At 38.4% G+C, this 13,675-nt stretch overlaps 1 protein-coding gene across 10 annotated transcripts in view; it reads left to right on the forward strand.

Moving 5' to 3' along the window:
* The window catches only part of MAPK10 (mitogen-activated protein kinase 10), a 182,942-nt gene that overhangs the window by 95,565 nt on the left and 73,702 nt on the right, over window positions 1-13,675 (forward strand). For 6 of the 10 annotated variants that reach the window (XM_030007734.1, XM_030007660.2, XM_030007694.1 and 3 more), the window contains one exon: window positions 6,486-6,655. In XM_030007734.1, coding sequence (XP_029863594.1) covers window positions 6,486-6,655 — 170 coding nt within the window. Of the gene's footprint in view, window positions 1-3,966; window positions 4,149-6,485; window positions 6,656-8,820; window positions 8,932-10,768; window positions 10,868-13,675 lie in introns of those variants that run through there. The other 4 variants (XM_030007688.2, XM_030007724.2, XM_030007713.2 and 1 more) reach the window with 4 other exon arrangements.

Consider the following 13,675-nt stretch of genomic DNA (forward strand, 5'->3'; position numbering starts at 1 on the left):
CCTTCTTTGGTACAATGACCAGGGTTGGATGTTACCTGTGTGTCAGTCTTGAATTCTTCAGGCAGCGGGGGAATGAGGAATCATTTTGTTTTGTTGTGCAGATACTCGCATGTTCCTCATCTCCTAGAAGCCTGGCCTGGAATGAAGCAGACACCTTTGTGTCACAGTGACTTCTGAGCAACATGTGATACCACAGTTACAAATGAACTACAAACATTTTGTGCCTGTAAGAAAGAAGCAATTAATTAAAAGTAGTTAAAACTCAGTGAACATGTGGAGGACAAGTGAAGAATATGTAAATAGTGCTTTGCTTTGTGTTTTGAGTAGATACTGATGAAAAGGAAACAGAAGGCAGTCGTGCTGCTTCTTGTGTAATCAGAACTAGGTAGGAGCCAGTTCTGAAGCTGCTGGGTTTTCGATATCTTAGTTAGAATAGGTTAAACAAAGACAGTGTGTTCAAACAAAACAAAACAAAAAACCAGCCAGCACTTACAAATATTGTACTCCATCTAATAAGGTGTTTTAATATGAGTGTTTTAATATGATGTTTTAAAATAGAGTGAACAAAGAAAATATAGTGAAAAGGTCAATGATTAATCGATCAAGATTGAGTTGTTTGCAAGGGTCAGTTGGCTATTTGAAAGGCTGACTTCATAAAGGAGGGTAGATTGTGTCTGGGGGCTAGGGCAAGACTGCTGGAGAGAGATTAAAAGAAGGCAGAGAATTAAGCTGTTAAAAATGCTATCCAAAACACACTAAAATCAGGAAGGCTAGGTGACTAATACAATCCTTACAGCGTGGGAATGAGGTGGAAGAATGGGGAACTGTGGTGCGATGCAGCTGATAAGGTAAAAATCTGTAATGCTACACCCAAACACACACATACAAGATGAAAACCCTATTTTTTTGTAGGAGATTTGATCACTATCTGTGGACTTTTGAGTTCAGGGAGAGCCAGAATAAGTGAGAAGTCTGCCTTCATGGTGAGAAAAATAGATAATATTTCTGCCATAAATGTGACATATACAGAATACACAATGAAAAATAATTTAGTAAGCCTTTCTATGCATGATACTTTGTATTTCTCAAGTGGCGGCTTCTGTGGCCGTCCAAATTTACACGGCAAAACCTGTGACCGTTAAATCCAAAGCAGAGGATCAGTAAATGTCTGTTCATCCCAGAATTCTGGCACTTGAATCTTCTGAGACAATTACAGCTGTACAAGTGGGAGGATAGCCATTAAATTAATAGCATTGTTGACTTAGCAGATGCACACACGTGAGCAGGGCTTGCCTGTATGTACATTTTCAGAGCTGGCAAGATGACTCTGAGGAGTTTACCATGCTTCAGAATTTCAATTTGTATAATCTCAGCATCTGACTTTTAAGGTCAAATTGTAGCTTTAAGATATTATCCTTTTGGATCCTGAGGGAATCGAAGGCATCCACCTCTGAAACATACTGTTCCCCATACCACTCGCTTTGTCTGAGATGGTGTGGAGAGTGGGGGCCCCAGGGGAGCCACTGTGATTGCTGGCTCAGAACATCCTCTCTTTTGCATCCTGCTCATCTTTGGGTGCTGTGCCAACTGCATATTAGGAGCCAGCCTTTCAGTCTTCCATCTAATTCTTTTCCTTGCCTGTGTTCACACATGTAATTTATTTGTTTTCAGTAGCCTTGAATCATGGCACCCTTAAAAGCTGATGTGTTCCTGTAGGTATTTCTGTGTGCAGACAGGGAAGGATGCTAATATTGAGGTAAAGTTTCCCCTCAACTGATGCCCGCTAACAAACTCTGACAGCACTCATTGTCCTGGAAATGCAAAGGAGAACAATTTAGCTTAAACTGCCATTAGCATGATTTGTATTTATAAAAGCTAAGATGTATGAGATACTGAGCTGTAAGAAATTGTGATATTTTTAGGCTTATCAGTAACAGGAGGAATGGTGGTCAGAAACAAAGATCTGTCAGTGAAATATAATAAAATACAGTTATTTTATGGGGTAGAAATGGACAAATAAAATGGGATATCAGGAAACAATTCGCCTCATAATACAGAAAATAACATCATCTTGTTTCTGTTGTGCTTTTTAACCCTCTCTCTTGCTCTCTATATTGTGGAGGAAAAAAAGGAAAAGAATACAACTTGTAGCTGTGTTTGAGGCATTAAGTTATTTGAGTTTCACCAAATTTGTAAATAATTATTGTTTGAAAGCAAAATATATGTTCTCTAAGCATTTAGTAATGCTGAGAGTATCTTTTTCCTTCATGTCAAATGCTTGAGTCATGACAGTTCATTTTCTTTCCTCCTCCCCAGTTGTTGAGATAATAAGCAAACATCATTGCAGATATGGCTCTGCGTTTAAGTGACCCAACAAGGATAGTTATGTTTTCAGGTCTGAAAAACTTTCACTTCTCTTACTCTTAAATTTCTCAGTATGGAGGAAAGAGAATGGCATTAGGTGTCTGTTAGAAGTTTTCAACTAGATACTGGAAGGAGAAAATAATGGTGTGTGCATTCTTGTACATGTGAAATGATAGTTAAGTTCAGGTCAGCGTTGAAGCAATATTTATGGAAACCAAGAACAAATGGCACTCCAATGCATACTTTGTCTCTGAGGAATAATCTTTCACATTACGCAGAGGTCTGAGAAACTAGACATGTTTTGTTCAAAGTGAAAAGGATGGAGAAATTTGCTTTTGTTTCACACCTCAATGTTTACTATTACTTTGGGGCCCCAGTATTATAGCTTGCCCAATTTAATTTGAAGTTCACCTGAAAATTCATTTACTGAGTGAAACTCACTTTTCCATGAGACCTATGCATCTTTGCTATGATATCCTAAGAAGTAAACCTGATTGCCATGTGTATGTATACCCTCCTTTTCCCCAGCTAATTAATTCTTAATGAAGTGCTAATTCCTAGTTTCTTAAGATGTCAGTATCAATCAAATTTGAAAGAAGTTTTTGGTTTAGGTGTGTATACAGAAGGATGTATACTGGAAATTCCTAGCCCTGTGTTCCCTTCTGCTGTCAGATAATCAAAGCTTTAACTTAAGCTGCCAGTACAGAACTTGTAAGCATTATGTAGTAAAACCTGAATCTGAAATAGTTTACATAGTGTAGATGGGGGTGGGGTCGGTGGGAAGGGGATATTAACTGCTATACCAACACCAAGGCTTCTGGAAGAGGTTTGAGTGAGCACTGAGAATGTAACAGAACAAGACCAAAATCTGGTGTGTAGGTTTCTTTAAGATCAGCAATGTGGATTTGAAGACTTTGAGAAGAACCTTTTAATCAGGGTTTGGAACTAAACCTAACATTGACATGCTCTATTAAGAGTATGAATTTCCTTGCTAATGGGAAAAGCTTTTTTAGCTTAATTTTGGAGTCCTCATTTAGGAAGTGGCTGTTGTATCAGCTTGGAGATAGTTCATGATTTGATTACGTGTCATCGGTTTGGGGATCTGATAAAATGTGATTAAGCCAATAACGCTTTTAATTCATTGACTTAGAGATTTGATTTAAATTACGATCATGACAGGGATAGTTATATCATTCATCTCCTTGTTCTTAGAAAAGTAAGCAGTACTTTTGGTTTAAGCAGTAGGCTTACTGTGTTTTAATTTTGCTTATTTAGGCTTTGGTAAAAATCAGGAAAATATAGAGAGTAGGGTTTTTTGGTATTTTTTTAACAGTGTTGGTTTAAAGGGAGGAGGCAAATTAGTAGATGACCTGGAGTCTGTTTGGCCTGTCCACAAAGCTGAAGTGTTTGTCACTCAGAGGAGGCATTCTGTTTGGAGTGAACTTCAAACTAAATCAGCCTGTTCTGACTTCTGTAAGGAATTCTTGGTGTTGATATTTTCTATCAAAGCTCCTTATGGCTCACAGATTTTTAAGTAGACAGACTTTTCCATGAAATTCTGTGAAAAATAAAACAGTCTTTACCTTTCCTACTCACACACAGTTAGGAGCGTATTGTCGTAGGAATGGTCCGTGTTACACAGAGGAGGGCTGCTCATCAGGACACTTGTGTGTTCTGACCAGGTCTTACCGATTGTGGTCTTCTGCGTCCGGTTGATCAAATCACTTCAACTGCTGTTGAAATGACTGAAGTAATTGCGTACATTAATTATCGATGTAACTGAGGTACTACAGAGTGTTCTTCTGAGCTGTTTTAATTGATTTTTAAGGCATTCCTGGATTTAAAATAACCACCTGCTGGAACTGCAGTAGTTCAGAAATCCCACTGTAGTCAGCATGGGAATCCTGAGGCCAACAGTTCACAGGGTCAGTCTAACTTAAAAGCAAGTAATTCTGATGTGCACAGGATTCTAAATGTAGAGTAATGAAGTATCTTTTCCCATGTAGCTCCATACCCCATGACAAACTGTTGGGTAGCTTGGGAGTGAGGATGCAACAAGCTATGGCAGGCCTGGCTCACCCAAGCCTTAACACAGTGATCTGGCTTGTTTAAAAAAGTCGCTGTATCTGTACTTCCAGAGGAGCTGGCTATGAGTCAGGCTCACTAAGGAATGCAATTTTTATGCTGACACGTTGTATAACATTGGTTTCAGAGTAACGGGTGTTAATGCTGAATATTGTCTGCATTGTTCTGATAATGACATCAGAAAAAAACACACTGCAAATGCATTTGTCTAGCCAGAGGGAACTGTGATTATTTCCTGTCTCTCAGGAGCATATTATTAAAATAAAGCCTCTCAATTCTAGGTCTGGTATGAATAGCTGAGCTAGCCAAATCTATGCATCTCCCTTCATGTAATGGAAGGAGTTTTAAGACTAAGGCTACCCAGTGCAAATCAGATGCAGTCTGTCTTTCTTCAGATGAGAAAAATTCAAACCTCTTTAGGAGTCATTTCAGTCTCTGTAAGCTTGAATTTAGCACTGTGTCAGTGTCCATAAATTTCTCACTTTCTGCATTTAAAAAAAATAATAGAAAAAGCCTTGCCCTGTATCTGATTAACAAGTAAATGTAATGTTTCTAGTTGCTCTTCTGAAATGAGATTTTCTGTTTGAATGAACAGCTACATTTATTAGAATGTTTCTAAATCTCTAAATGTGGTGGTTAGGATTAACCAATGCTGTCCAGTGACAATGGACCTTTCAGTGAGATAACGGACAGAAAAAGAATATTAATTGTCCTAAGGCAAACCTGAGAATCCAAGTTCTCAGCAAGGTCAGTTATCTGTTTTTAATGACCAGCTTCATGGAACACTGGAATTACATCCTTTTAAATCGAAAAAATAATATTCTCTAAATCGACTTTACATTTTTCCTTGCTCCATCAACATTCAACTTAGTAGTCCATAGTCACATAACACAGTTGATTATTCAGATTTTTGGGGGAAAGTAATTTATAATAGAGCAAATAAGAAAATTTAGAAGCTGTGTTTGCGAGCACTGAAAATAAATGCACAGGCAGAGAGAGAGGCACATTTGGGTTTTGTCTCTCCTTAGAGAAGGCATTTGGAAAAGTCCTGACATCCATAAATGAGTTGTCAACTACTTGAGGACAGATCTATTGTAATTTGTCGAACTTTTGCATCCTGTGCTCAGCATCAGATAGTGTAGAATCCTAAATTACAAACAGTAAATTCTGATTTTTATCTCAAATTACTATATACTTCACTACTCGTGAGCTCAGTTCCCTGAAGACTGAGTAGTCATAAAATGGTTATAATGTAACTTTTTGCATCATAATTGTACAAATTTGGGTGAGATTACAGCACTGCAGCGCTAGCTTCAGTGTGTAAAAAGTTTACCGTAACTTTAGCCTTTGCTTAGGACTAATGCATTCGTCAGGTCACGAGAGCAACTCTTCTGTCCTTCAGAACTCAGAACATGGGAAGATCTCCTGAGCTGCTGAATACTTTCCATGATGCTGAGTCATGTCAGGTTACACTTCATCTCATAAACTGCTCTGTTTCTTTTTCAACTGCTGTTGAAAGGTTCTCAAGGCCTTTATCATGTGCTCAGGGCAGGTTTTAGCGCTCATGTGAATAGACTTATTTGCTTTATCTGACCAATGATGGAGAGCCTAATTGCTGTGTCTCTTGTTCCACTTCTACACTGATGTAAGTCTTCTCATTTTAAAATAAGATATTTATTGCAATACAAATGAGGGCAAAATCAGCATGAACACCTAAGCTAGTAGTCATAAAGCAGCAGTAATGGCAAGCAGAGACCAGTAGTTGAGAGTAACTGTGTCACAAACATCAGCTGGAGAATTCACTAGCTTTCTTTAATCAGTGGCTTTTTATGGTTACTTCCTGGGTGAAAGAAGGTTTGATACAGTATTTGAGAGTGTTTGAGGATCATGTAGATCTGTGACAGTAAACCTAAAATGACAAGAATTTATACTGGAGAATTAAGCTGACTGTGTTTTATCAGTATTGTGATGTTTTACCAGTCTTGGTTTCTGTGTTTTTTCCACTCCCTCCCCCCTTCCCTTCTTCTGTACAACAGGGATTTGGGAAACAAGTGGATGTGTCATATATTGCCAAACATTACAACATGAGCAAAAGCAAAGTTGACAACCAGTTCTACAGCGTGGAAGTAGGTGACTCGACCTTCACAGTTCTCAAACGCTACCAGAACTTGAAACCTATTGGCTCTGGGGCTCAGGGAATAGTTTGGTAAGTATCAGCAGTTTCTCTTATGCTTTTAAACAGGATTTGCCTTTTGCATTTCTTCACAGTTTGCTAGCTACAGACATTGTCTAAAATTGCAAAAATAACAGTCAGGCAACGGACGTCCTGAGGCAGAAGGAGCTTAGTGGTTCGCTAATAAATTCTCCTGCTGGTGAGAATGATAGCACTACGTTTGTTTCTCCACATGGCAAAAAGTAACTAGCAAGAAAGCAGGAGAAACATCTTACCATAATTGACAACTGTGGCACTATTTCCAGAGGCAGTGCAAATAATACCCCAAGTAAACCCTGTAATTTTAGTCTTTGTACAGTAAAAGTCACTGAGAGCAATATAGAAACTTGTCACATCCCATAGAATTCTCAACTATTAAGAATGGGAGCCTCTCGAATCAAGGTAACTGCTAATGTTTCCTTTATTTCTTAAAAGAGACATTGCAGTGATGTGAGCAATGTGAACAAAAGACAGAAATTCAGTAGCTCTTCTAAATAATAGAAAAGGCTTATGGAATTCAAAATTATTATGTTCAAAAGTTGTGATATCCTGGTTGGCTTTTGCCTCTGCATTTTCAGATATGGCTCTTAAATTTCAGTGTATTTAAATGTCTTTGTGCAAGTATTTGTTACCTGTTTAATTATGAGGCGTTAGGGTAACTAACACAATCTTTATCTATAACTTGATCAGAGATGAAGTCTAATTCCATCTGTTGTCTTTATCACTGCTCTTTTCTGACTTTGATGTAGTGTGTTACATTACAGTTGGAGGCAGTGGTAAAGCAACAGGTTCCTTTAATCTAGGGACAAGTGGGCTTCCATGGATCATTGGCATTGGCACTATAATTGACAGTGTCACAACAATTAGCAACACATCCTTAAGTCTCAGTCTGTCACTTCCAGTATTTAGTATACTTTGAGGCCACACAAGTCCAAAGATTGATCTAAATGATCAAGTACTTTATTTCATATCTTAAACACAAAAGGGCTAAAGGTTAGTTTAAAATCAGCTTTGGGAAAGAAATATACTTTGAGTACTATTAACGTTCATTTTGCACTATTTGTCCACTTCCATATATAGCAACAGACGGGTTTTTTTCTTCCTACTTACTATCCTCTATTTGTTTTAGAGGAAAATCAGATTTTGTTGAACCTCTCTGCAACTGAATTCCTGTAATGATCAATTATGAGCAGCAAAAAACCAGAAGTTAAGCTAAATAAAATCAATAACATCCTGTGAATTGTCTTTCATACTAAGAGTTGATAGGCAAACATTAAGAATACATTAGGAAAGAAAAATCAAATCAGAAAACAAGTAAGTTCAAGTGAAAGTTAACACAAATCCCCTGAAATGGCTGAGCAGCATGGTGAGGCCATAGAAGGCCTTTCAGTATTACATGATAGATGGGGAAGATAATGAGCGTTTTTGCTTAGTATGTGTTACGTTGTAACCTGCCTGTCATGAGGCATAATTTACCACAAGTACATTAACAAACTATGAGCAAAACATGAAGAATCAATGGTGAAGTGAGAAATTAATGAAAAAAATTGTGATATAAATATATGTAGTTTAGCTAAGGGAAGACAATATGTAATTAAAAAAAAAAGAAATCAGTTGTGTGAGTTTCTACTTGCATAATAATAATAACTATATAGTAATAATAATAAGTTTACATAGTAAACTTAAATAGTGTAAGTTTCTACAGTAGAAACACTATTTAGAAACTATAGGTATTTTGATGGATATAGGGTTATATCTAGAAAAAGCAGATTAATTTAAGGGAAAAAAATATACTGAACAACTGCTTGTTTGTGGAGTGCTGCTGGCTCTGGTGGGGGAGGTATTTTGGCCTGCTCATCTTGTTCCTTCGCAAAGAATAACCATGAGGAGTGCCTCTATGAAAATAGTGGGAAAAACCTAGGTCATAGTTTCTTTTAGATCCAGTGGCTCTGTTTATACTTAATGACTTGTTGTTCGGGAAGCATAACAGATCTGGGATGCAATTCTGTCTCTTAGTGCCAGAATTAGCAGAAGTGTAGGAGCTGAATGGGTAATTTCTGATTGTTCCTTCTACCGAGGACAGACAGAAGTAGGATAGCTCAGAGTGGTTTAGGCTCAGACCTCTCACAGCATGCACTATTTCTGGATTTTCCTTCCAGATATTTGTAGGTAAAAGGACACTACCTGTTGTCTGGCTGGAGTGACGGGCTACCCAGCTACTGGAGACAGCTTTAGTGCATAGCGACATCTGGTTTTATGGAGTGATAAAGGTAGAGTATTATTGGTAAATGCTAACTACCCTTTCAGGACTGAGCAGCTGCCAGCAGTTGCAGCCAGTCGCTTGCTGCTTGACTGGTCTAAATTTTTGCAGCTTGGCAAGTGGAGTCCATGCTGTCTTCCCCACGCTGGAAGAGCTGCGCTGCTGATGACTTTTCTGGTTTGTCAAGTACTTGGCCACACAACTGTAATTCCTACATCTTGAGAAAAAGGGGCCTATTTAATAATAGATTTTTCAATAATTTGACATCAAGTGTGTCAGTACCAATCAGGTGCAAGAAATTCCATGCTAAGGACTGCCTCAGCACTAACTTCAGGACCAAACTCCACTTGCTAGCAACAGCTTCCCTCTGAACTTGGATGTGGGACCCCATGTGCCCAGCATGCTGGCTGCCTTAGCACCTTGCTGGATATACTTGGACAGGCAAACTGTCTACAGCCCAAGAGGTAATTGTAGAGGCAGAGGGAGATGGAGGAGAGATATGATGTTTTTCAGGCTGCTCTGGAAGCTGGTGTTGCTGGGTTCCTAGGCAAAGCCACAGAGTACTGAAATCTTTCTCATGGAATTCTATAAATAGATGTCAACATAAGCAGGAGAATTTTGGTGGAAAATAATTCATGCCGTGGAACAGAAGCAGGCACGGGAAGCAGGGAATGTGGTTATGAAAGAAGTTGGGACTTGATTCCACTTGATTATTCTGAAAATTACATCAAAGACAAAATAATTTTCTTGATATGGAAGTATTAAAGAAAGATATTAAGGTCTTCAGAGGACGATAATTTATTAAATTATGTGAAAAAGAGAAAGCCATATGATGTGAGTGTTAGTTGTGATTGTGCCCATGTGAAATAATTATAAACTTGGGGAGAAAGTGGTATTGGCTGTAGACATAGTGCATTTGGTATCTTCAGAAATTAATTGTAGGAGCTTTCAATGGGATTTGTGCTAACTGTGTTCACAAGATTATTTTTGCCAGCAGGAAGAAAGAAAAAGCTGCTTGGAAATCTCTTGAGCAGGAGGTTCCTCTTCACTCTGCAAAAATTACTCTTAATGCAAGTGTAGGCTGTTTGCTCACTGTACATCACACTGAAATCTGTGAGAAAGACTATATAGGGTGCACTTGCATAAAATTATCATATTGTTATAGGTGTGGTGACAATGGGACATAGCTGAAACAGAGCTTGTAGTTTATTAGACCAAGCCGTAGTTGTAAAAACTATGCAGGCTTTTAACCACATGAATTGATCTTCAAGTCTGGGATAGAAACAGAAAACGTCAAAGGTAAAATGAGTTGAGAATAGTTTTCTGAGTTTAATTAAATACGTGCCACTTAAACTGCTGAGAGAAGAGGTAGTTGATACCCCTCTGCAATGTTAGAAGGGAGGTGTCAACTACCTTATTTTACAAGGCGGGGAGAGAGAGAGAGGGACAGGTCACTTAGAGCCTGCGGGTATGGTTGGTTTAGATGAGGGTGGAGGGAGAGGAGTTCTCACATTCCATAAAATCAACAGAAATATGCTGATGTTGGAGTGGATGTTTCTTTGTGTTTTAAATGAATGCTTTTTGCCTGGAAGCAAGGCAATTGATCTGTAGGTTTTCTGCTGTGGTTTGCAAGCTATCATTTTTATATTGCCTGTGATATTTTTGATACTGCCTGTGGTGTTTAGAAAAATGTTGTTGTACAGGAATATTTCAAAAAAGAATTTGAAGGGGCTGTGATGGTTTTTGAATTTATGATGGAAGCAAGGGTGAAGTCCAGTTTTCCATGGCAGGTAGTGAAGACATCACTTACAGGCTTGAGGATACAAGTAATTAAAATCTTAGAAGCAGCTTATGAAGACATTTGGCCTGGTTTATGACCACATTGGTGCCTATACCTGTGTGCATTATCAGCAGAAAGTGTTAGCTTTAAAGACAAAGTTGTCTGGGTGAGTATCAAATAGATGAGTCTGATGATGTCTTCCAGCTGAAATCCTGAATGTTTATTTTGCTTTTTTCTGAAGAGTGAAGACAGGCTTTCATGCTGTATGATGTTGGGATGTGGTCTAATGATGTGTAGCTGGACCATGGGAGTGTTAGCTGGGAGGCGCTTTTTGCTATCTAGTTTATGCAAGAAGTTTTTGTGTCTTGGAGTAATGTTTGGGGAGGGGGGGAGTATGGGAGCAGGAATGATGGTTTGAGGATAGTTTTGAAGAGTCCTGGTAGCTCTTCAGTGAATGCATTATAAATTTAGAAAGATATCTCATCTGCAGATATAGAGGAGACTATTAATATGTTCTTGAAGGAGTAAGTTGGGCAATCTGTTGTGGTTTTATTCTTGGAATTAGTGATTTGATGATATCTTTGAGCCTGAATATGAAGGAGCTTGCAGAGTCTTTGTGTTCCCTGTAACAGGTAGAGTCAGCAAGTCAACTGATAGCTTGCTATGTTGCCTAAGGTTACCATAGGTTCTCATTTGCTGATTTAATTGTAGTTTGGCAGTTGAATCTTAAGGAGTTCTTTCAAATCAGCATGTTGTGATGGTGGTCCTTGTTGTGGCTTATATAACTGCTGATCATAGAATCATTTAGGTTGGAAAAGACCCTTAAGATCATCAAGTCCACCACTAAAAAATGTCCTTAAGTGCCATGTCTACGCATCTTTTAAATATCTCCAGGGATTGTGACTCAACCTCTTCCCACAGTGTTCAAAGGCTGGAGGAAGAATGCAACAGATACTGTCCACTACAAGATGTCCAGTATGAAGGTTTTTTTGTTGCTGTTCTCCTTGGAACTATCATAGGGAAGTGTCCTGTTGTGTCATGATACTGGTAATGGAAGATTTGTTAAGATGGAGTTGGCTAAAACTTGCTCTAATTCTCCATATATTCATGTATTATATATACTAAGACAAGTATTATAGGGAAACCTCTTCCATCCCATAGATCTCTGGTGGAGGTCTGTGAAGATGTGAACATAGTCAATCAATAGAACCACTTAAAAATAGATTTTAATTTAATATGACTACCTTCTGTGTGGAATGTGCCTGTAAATGATGAAGAACAGATCTTTGAGTTTGCAAAAACACTTGAGATCTTTTGTATGAAGGTTATCCTTCAGTTCTGGGTTTGTGTAGCACAGTTGACTCCTGGTCTGAGTATAAGGTTCTAAAGTGATATTGCAATGGGAATAATAGTAAAAGCCATGGAAAAGAAGAGCTGGCACTTCTGAGCATAATTAATTCTGAGCCCACACTGATCAAAGAAGAAGAATAGTCTATGCTTTTACTATGGTGCAGTGGAAAAGAGACAGAGAATAGTGGACATCTCAGTGACTTACAGTTAATGCACAACCTCATTTGTATTGTTTAGCTGGACACTGGCGTATTGAAGTTCTTGAGAGATCAGTATATTTCTCCATCATGACCCTGCTATCCCAGTAATACTGCTTTGCTTTCTTTGTGCCACTGATCTGAAATACTGTATTCCTTGATAGAGGTCAACATTTCTGCTTCTATAAACTGGCATAGTTCCATTAAAAGTTCAGAGGTGTTCTCACCGCGGGATAGATCACTAATTTTCCTCAGAAGAGGAGAATAAAGAATACATGTCTTTCAGAGGAAAAATGAAGTGAAGCACATATCCAGATATGCCTAGAATTTCAGTGGCCCTGAAGGGAGTGGCAGTGTTAATTTTGTCAGTCCCAGTCTCTCCTGTGAATCAGTACTGAGTGTGTTGTGAGTTCAGTTACCTGCATTTCAGTTACACAGTCACATCTCGCAGACTTTTTGTGCTTAACATTCTCTCGGCTGGCACTGCAGATTTATCCTGTTCTGTTAAAGATTCTCCAAATTGTATCCATTAGTTCAGCTTGTGTTCTCTTTCTCATGCTGTTGCATGCTTTGTTGATGTGCTTTGACACTCCGCTCCTGAGGAGGTTTTTGAACACAATGTTTAGAGAGTTTTACAAGTGGTTTGTGAGAGAGTAATGTAGAAAATAGCTGTCAGTTTGTACTGTGAAGTATTACTGCACTGTTAGTGAAATAAGCATGTAAATTTAAACAAATTATCTCATGTTTCCCAGTGCTAATATCATCTCATACAATGGCAACACCGAATGAGATTTTTTCTTTTCTCTCCTGAGAACAAGTTGTTTAAACTATTGACAGAATTTTTTTTCACTTTGGGAAGTTCTTAAATGTTGAAATATCATAAGTAAACTCACAGCAAGCTTCAAGCCTCACTTACTCATTTGTACATTGCAGGATTTTTCTCCAACTACCAATTTGCATTCACATTGTAGTATTCTGTGGATTTTCTAGCGTGTCATTGCTCTGAAATGCCAAAAGTTTAATTGCATATATTCAGTTAGCCATTGATCACCATTTGATGTACATCTGGAACCGCACATTCTGGTTTGTTGTTCTGATATATCTATGCCTTGATTCTTCAGAAAGATAGCAAATTTCCCAATTGTATTTGGAATCTGGATCACCAGCACGTGAATTTTAAGGTGCTGAGAGATGACCAGTGGGAACAGCAAAGATTGAGTATCTCTGTGGATTTGAGCTCCAGAATATTGAGTGAAGGTGCTTATCTAAGTTGGTCAGATTTGTATTTCTTAAGGTGATGTTATTAGAATTTCCATAGTAACACATATTCAGAGACAGTTTGCTTGGATATGGTGTGAGAGGAGGAGGCAATGTCTTGCAATGCTCTTGCTATGGCCTCAACAAAGAACTTAGCTTGGATGTGGAGG

The sequence above is a fragment of the Aquila chrysaetos genome, chromosome 1, assembly GCF_900496995.4.
Source record: "Aquila chrysaetos chrysaetos chromosome 1, bAquChr1.4, whole genome shotgun sequence".
Lineage (NCBI taxonomy): Eukaryota > Metazoa > Chordata > Aves > Accipitriformes > Accipitridae > Aquila > Aquila chrysaetos.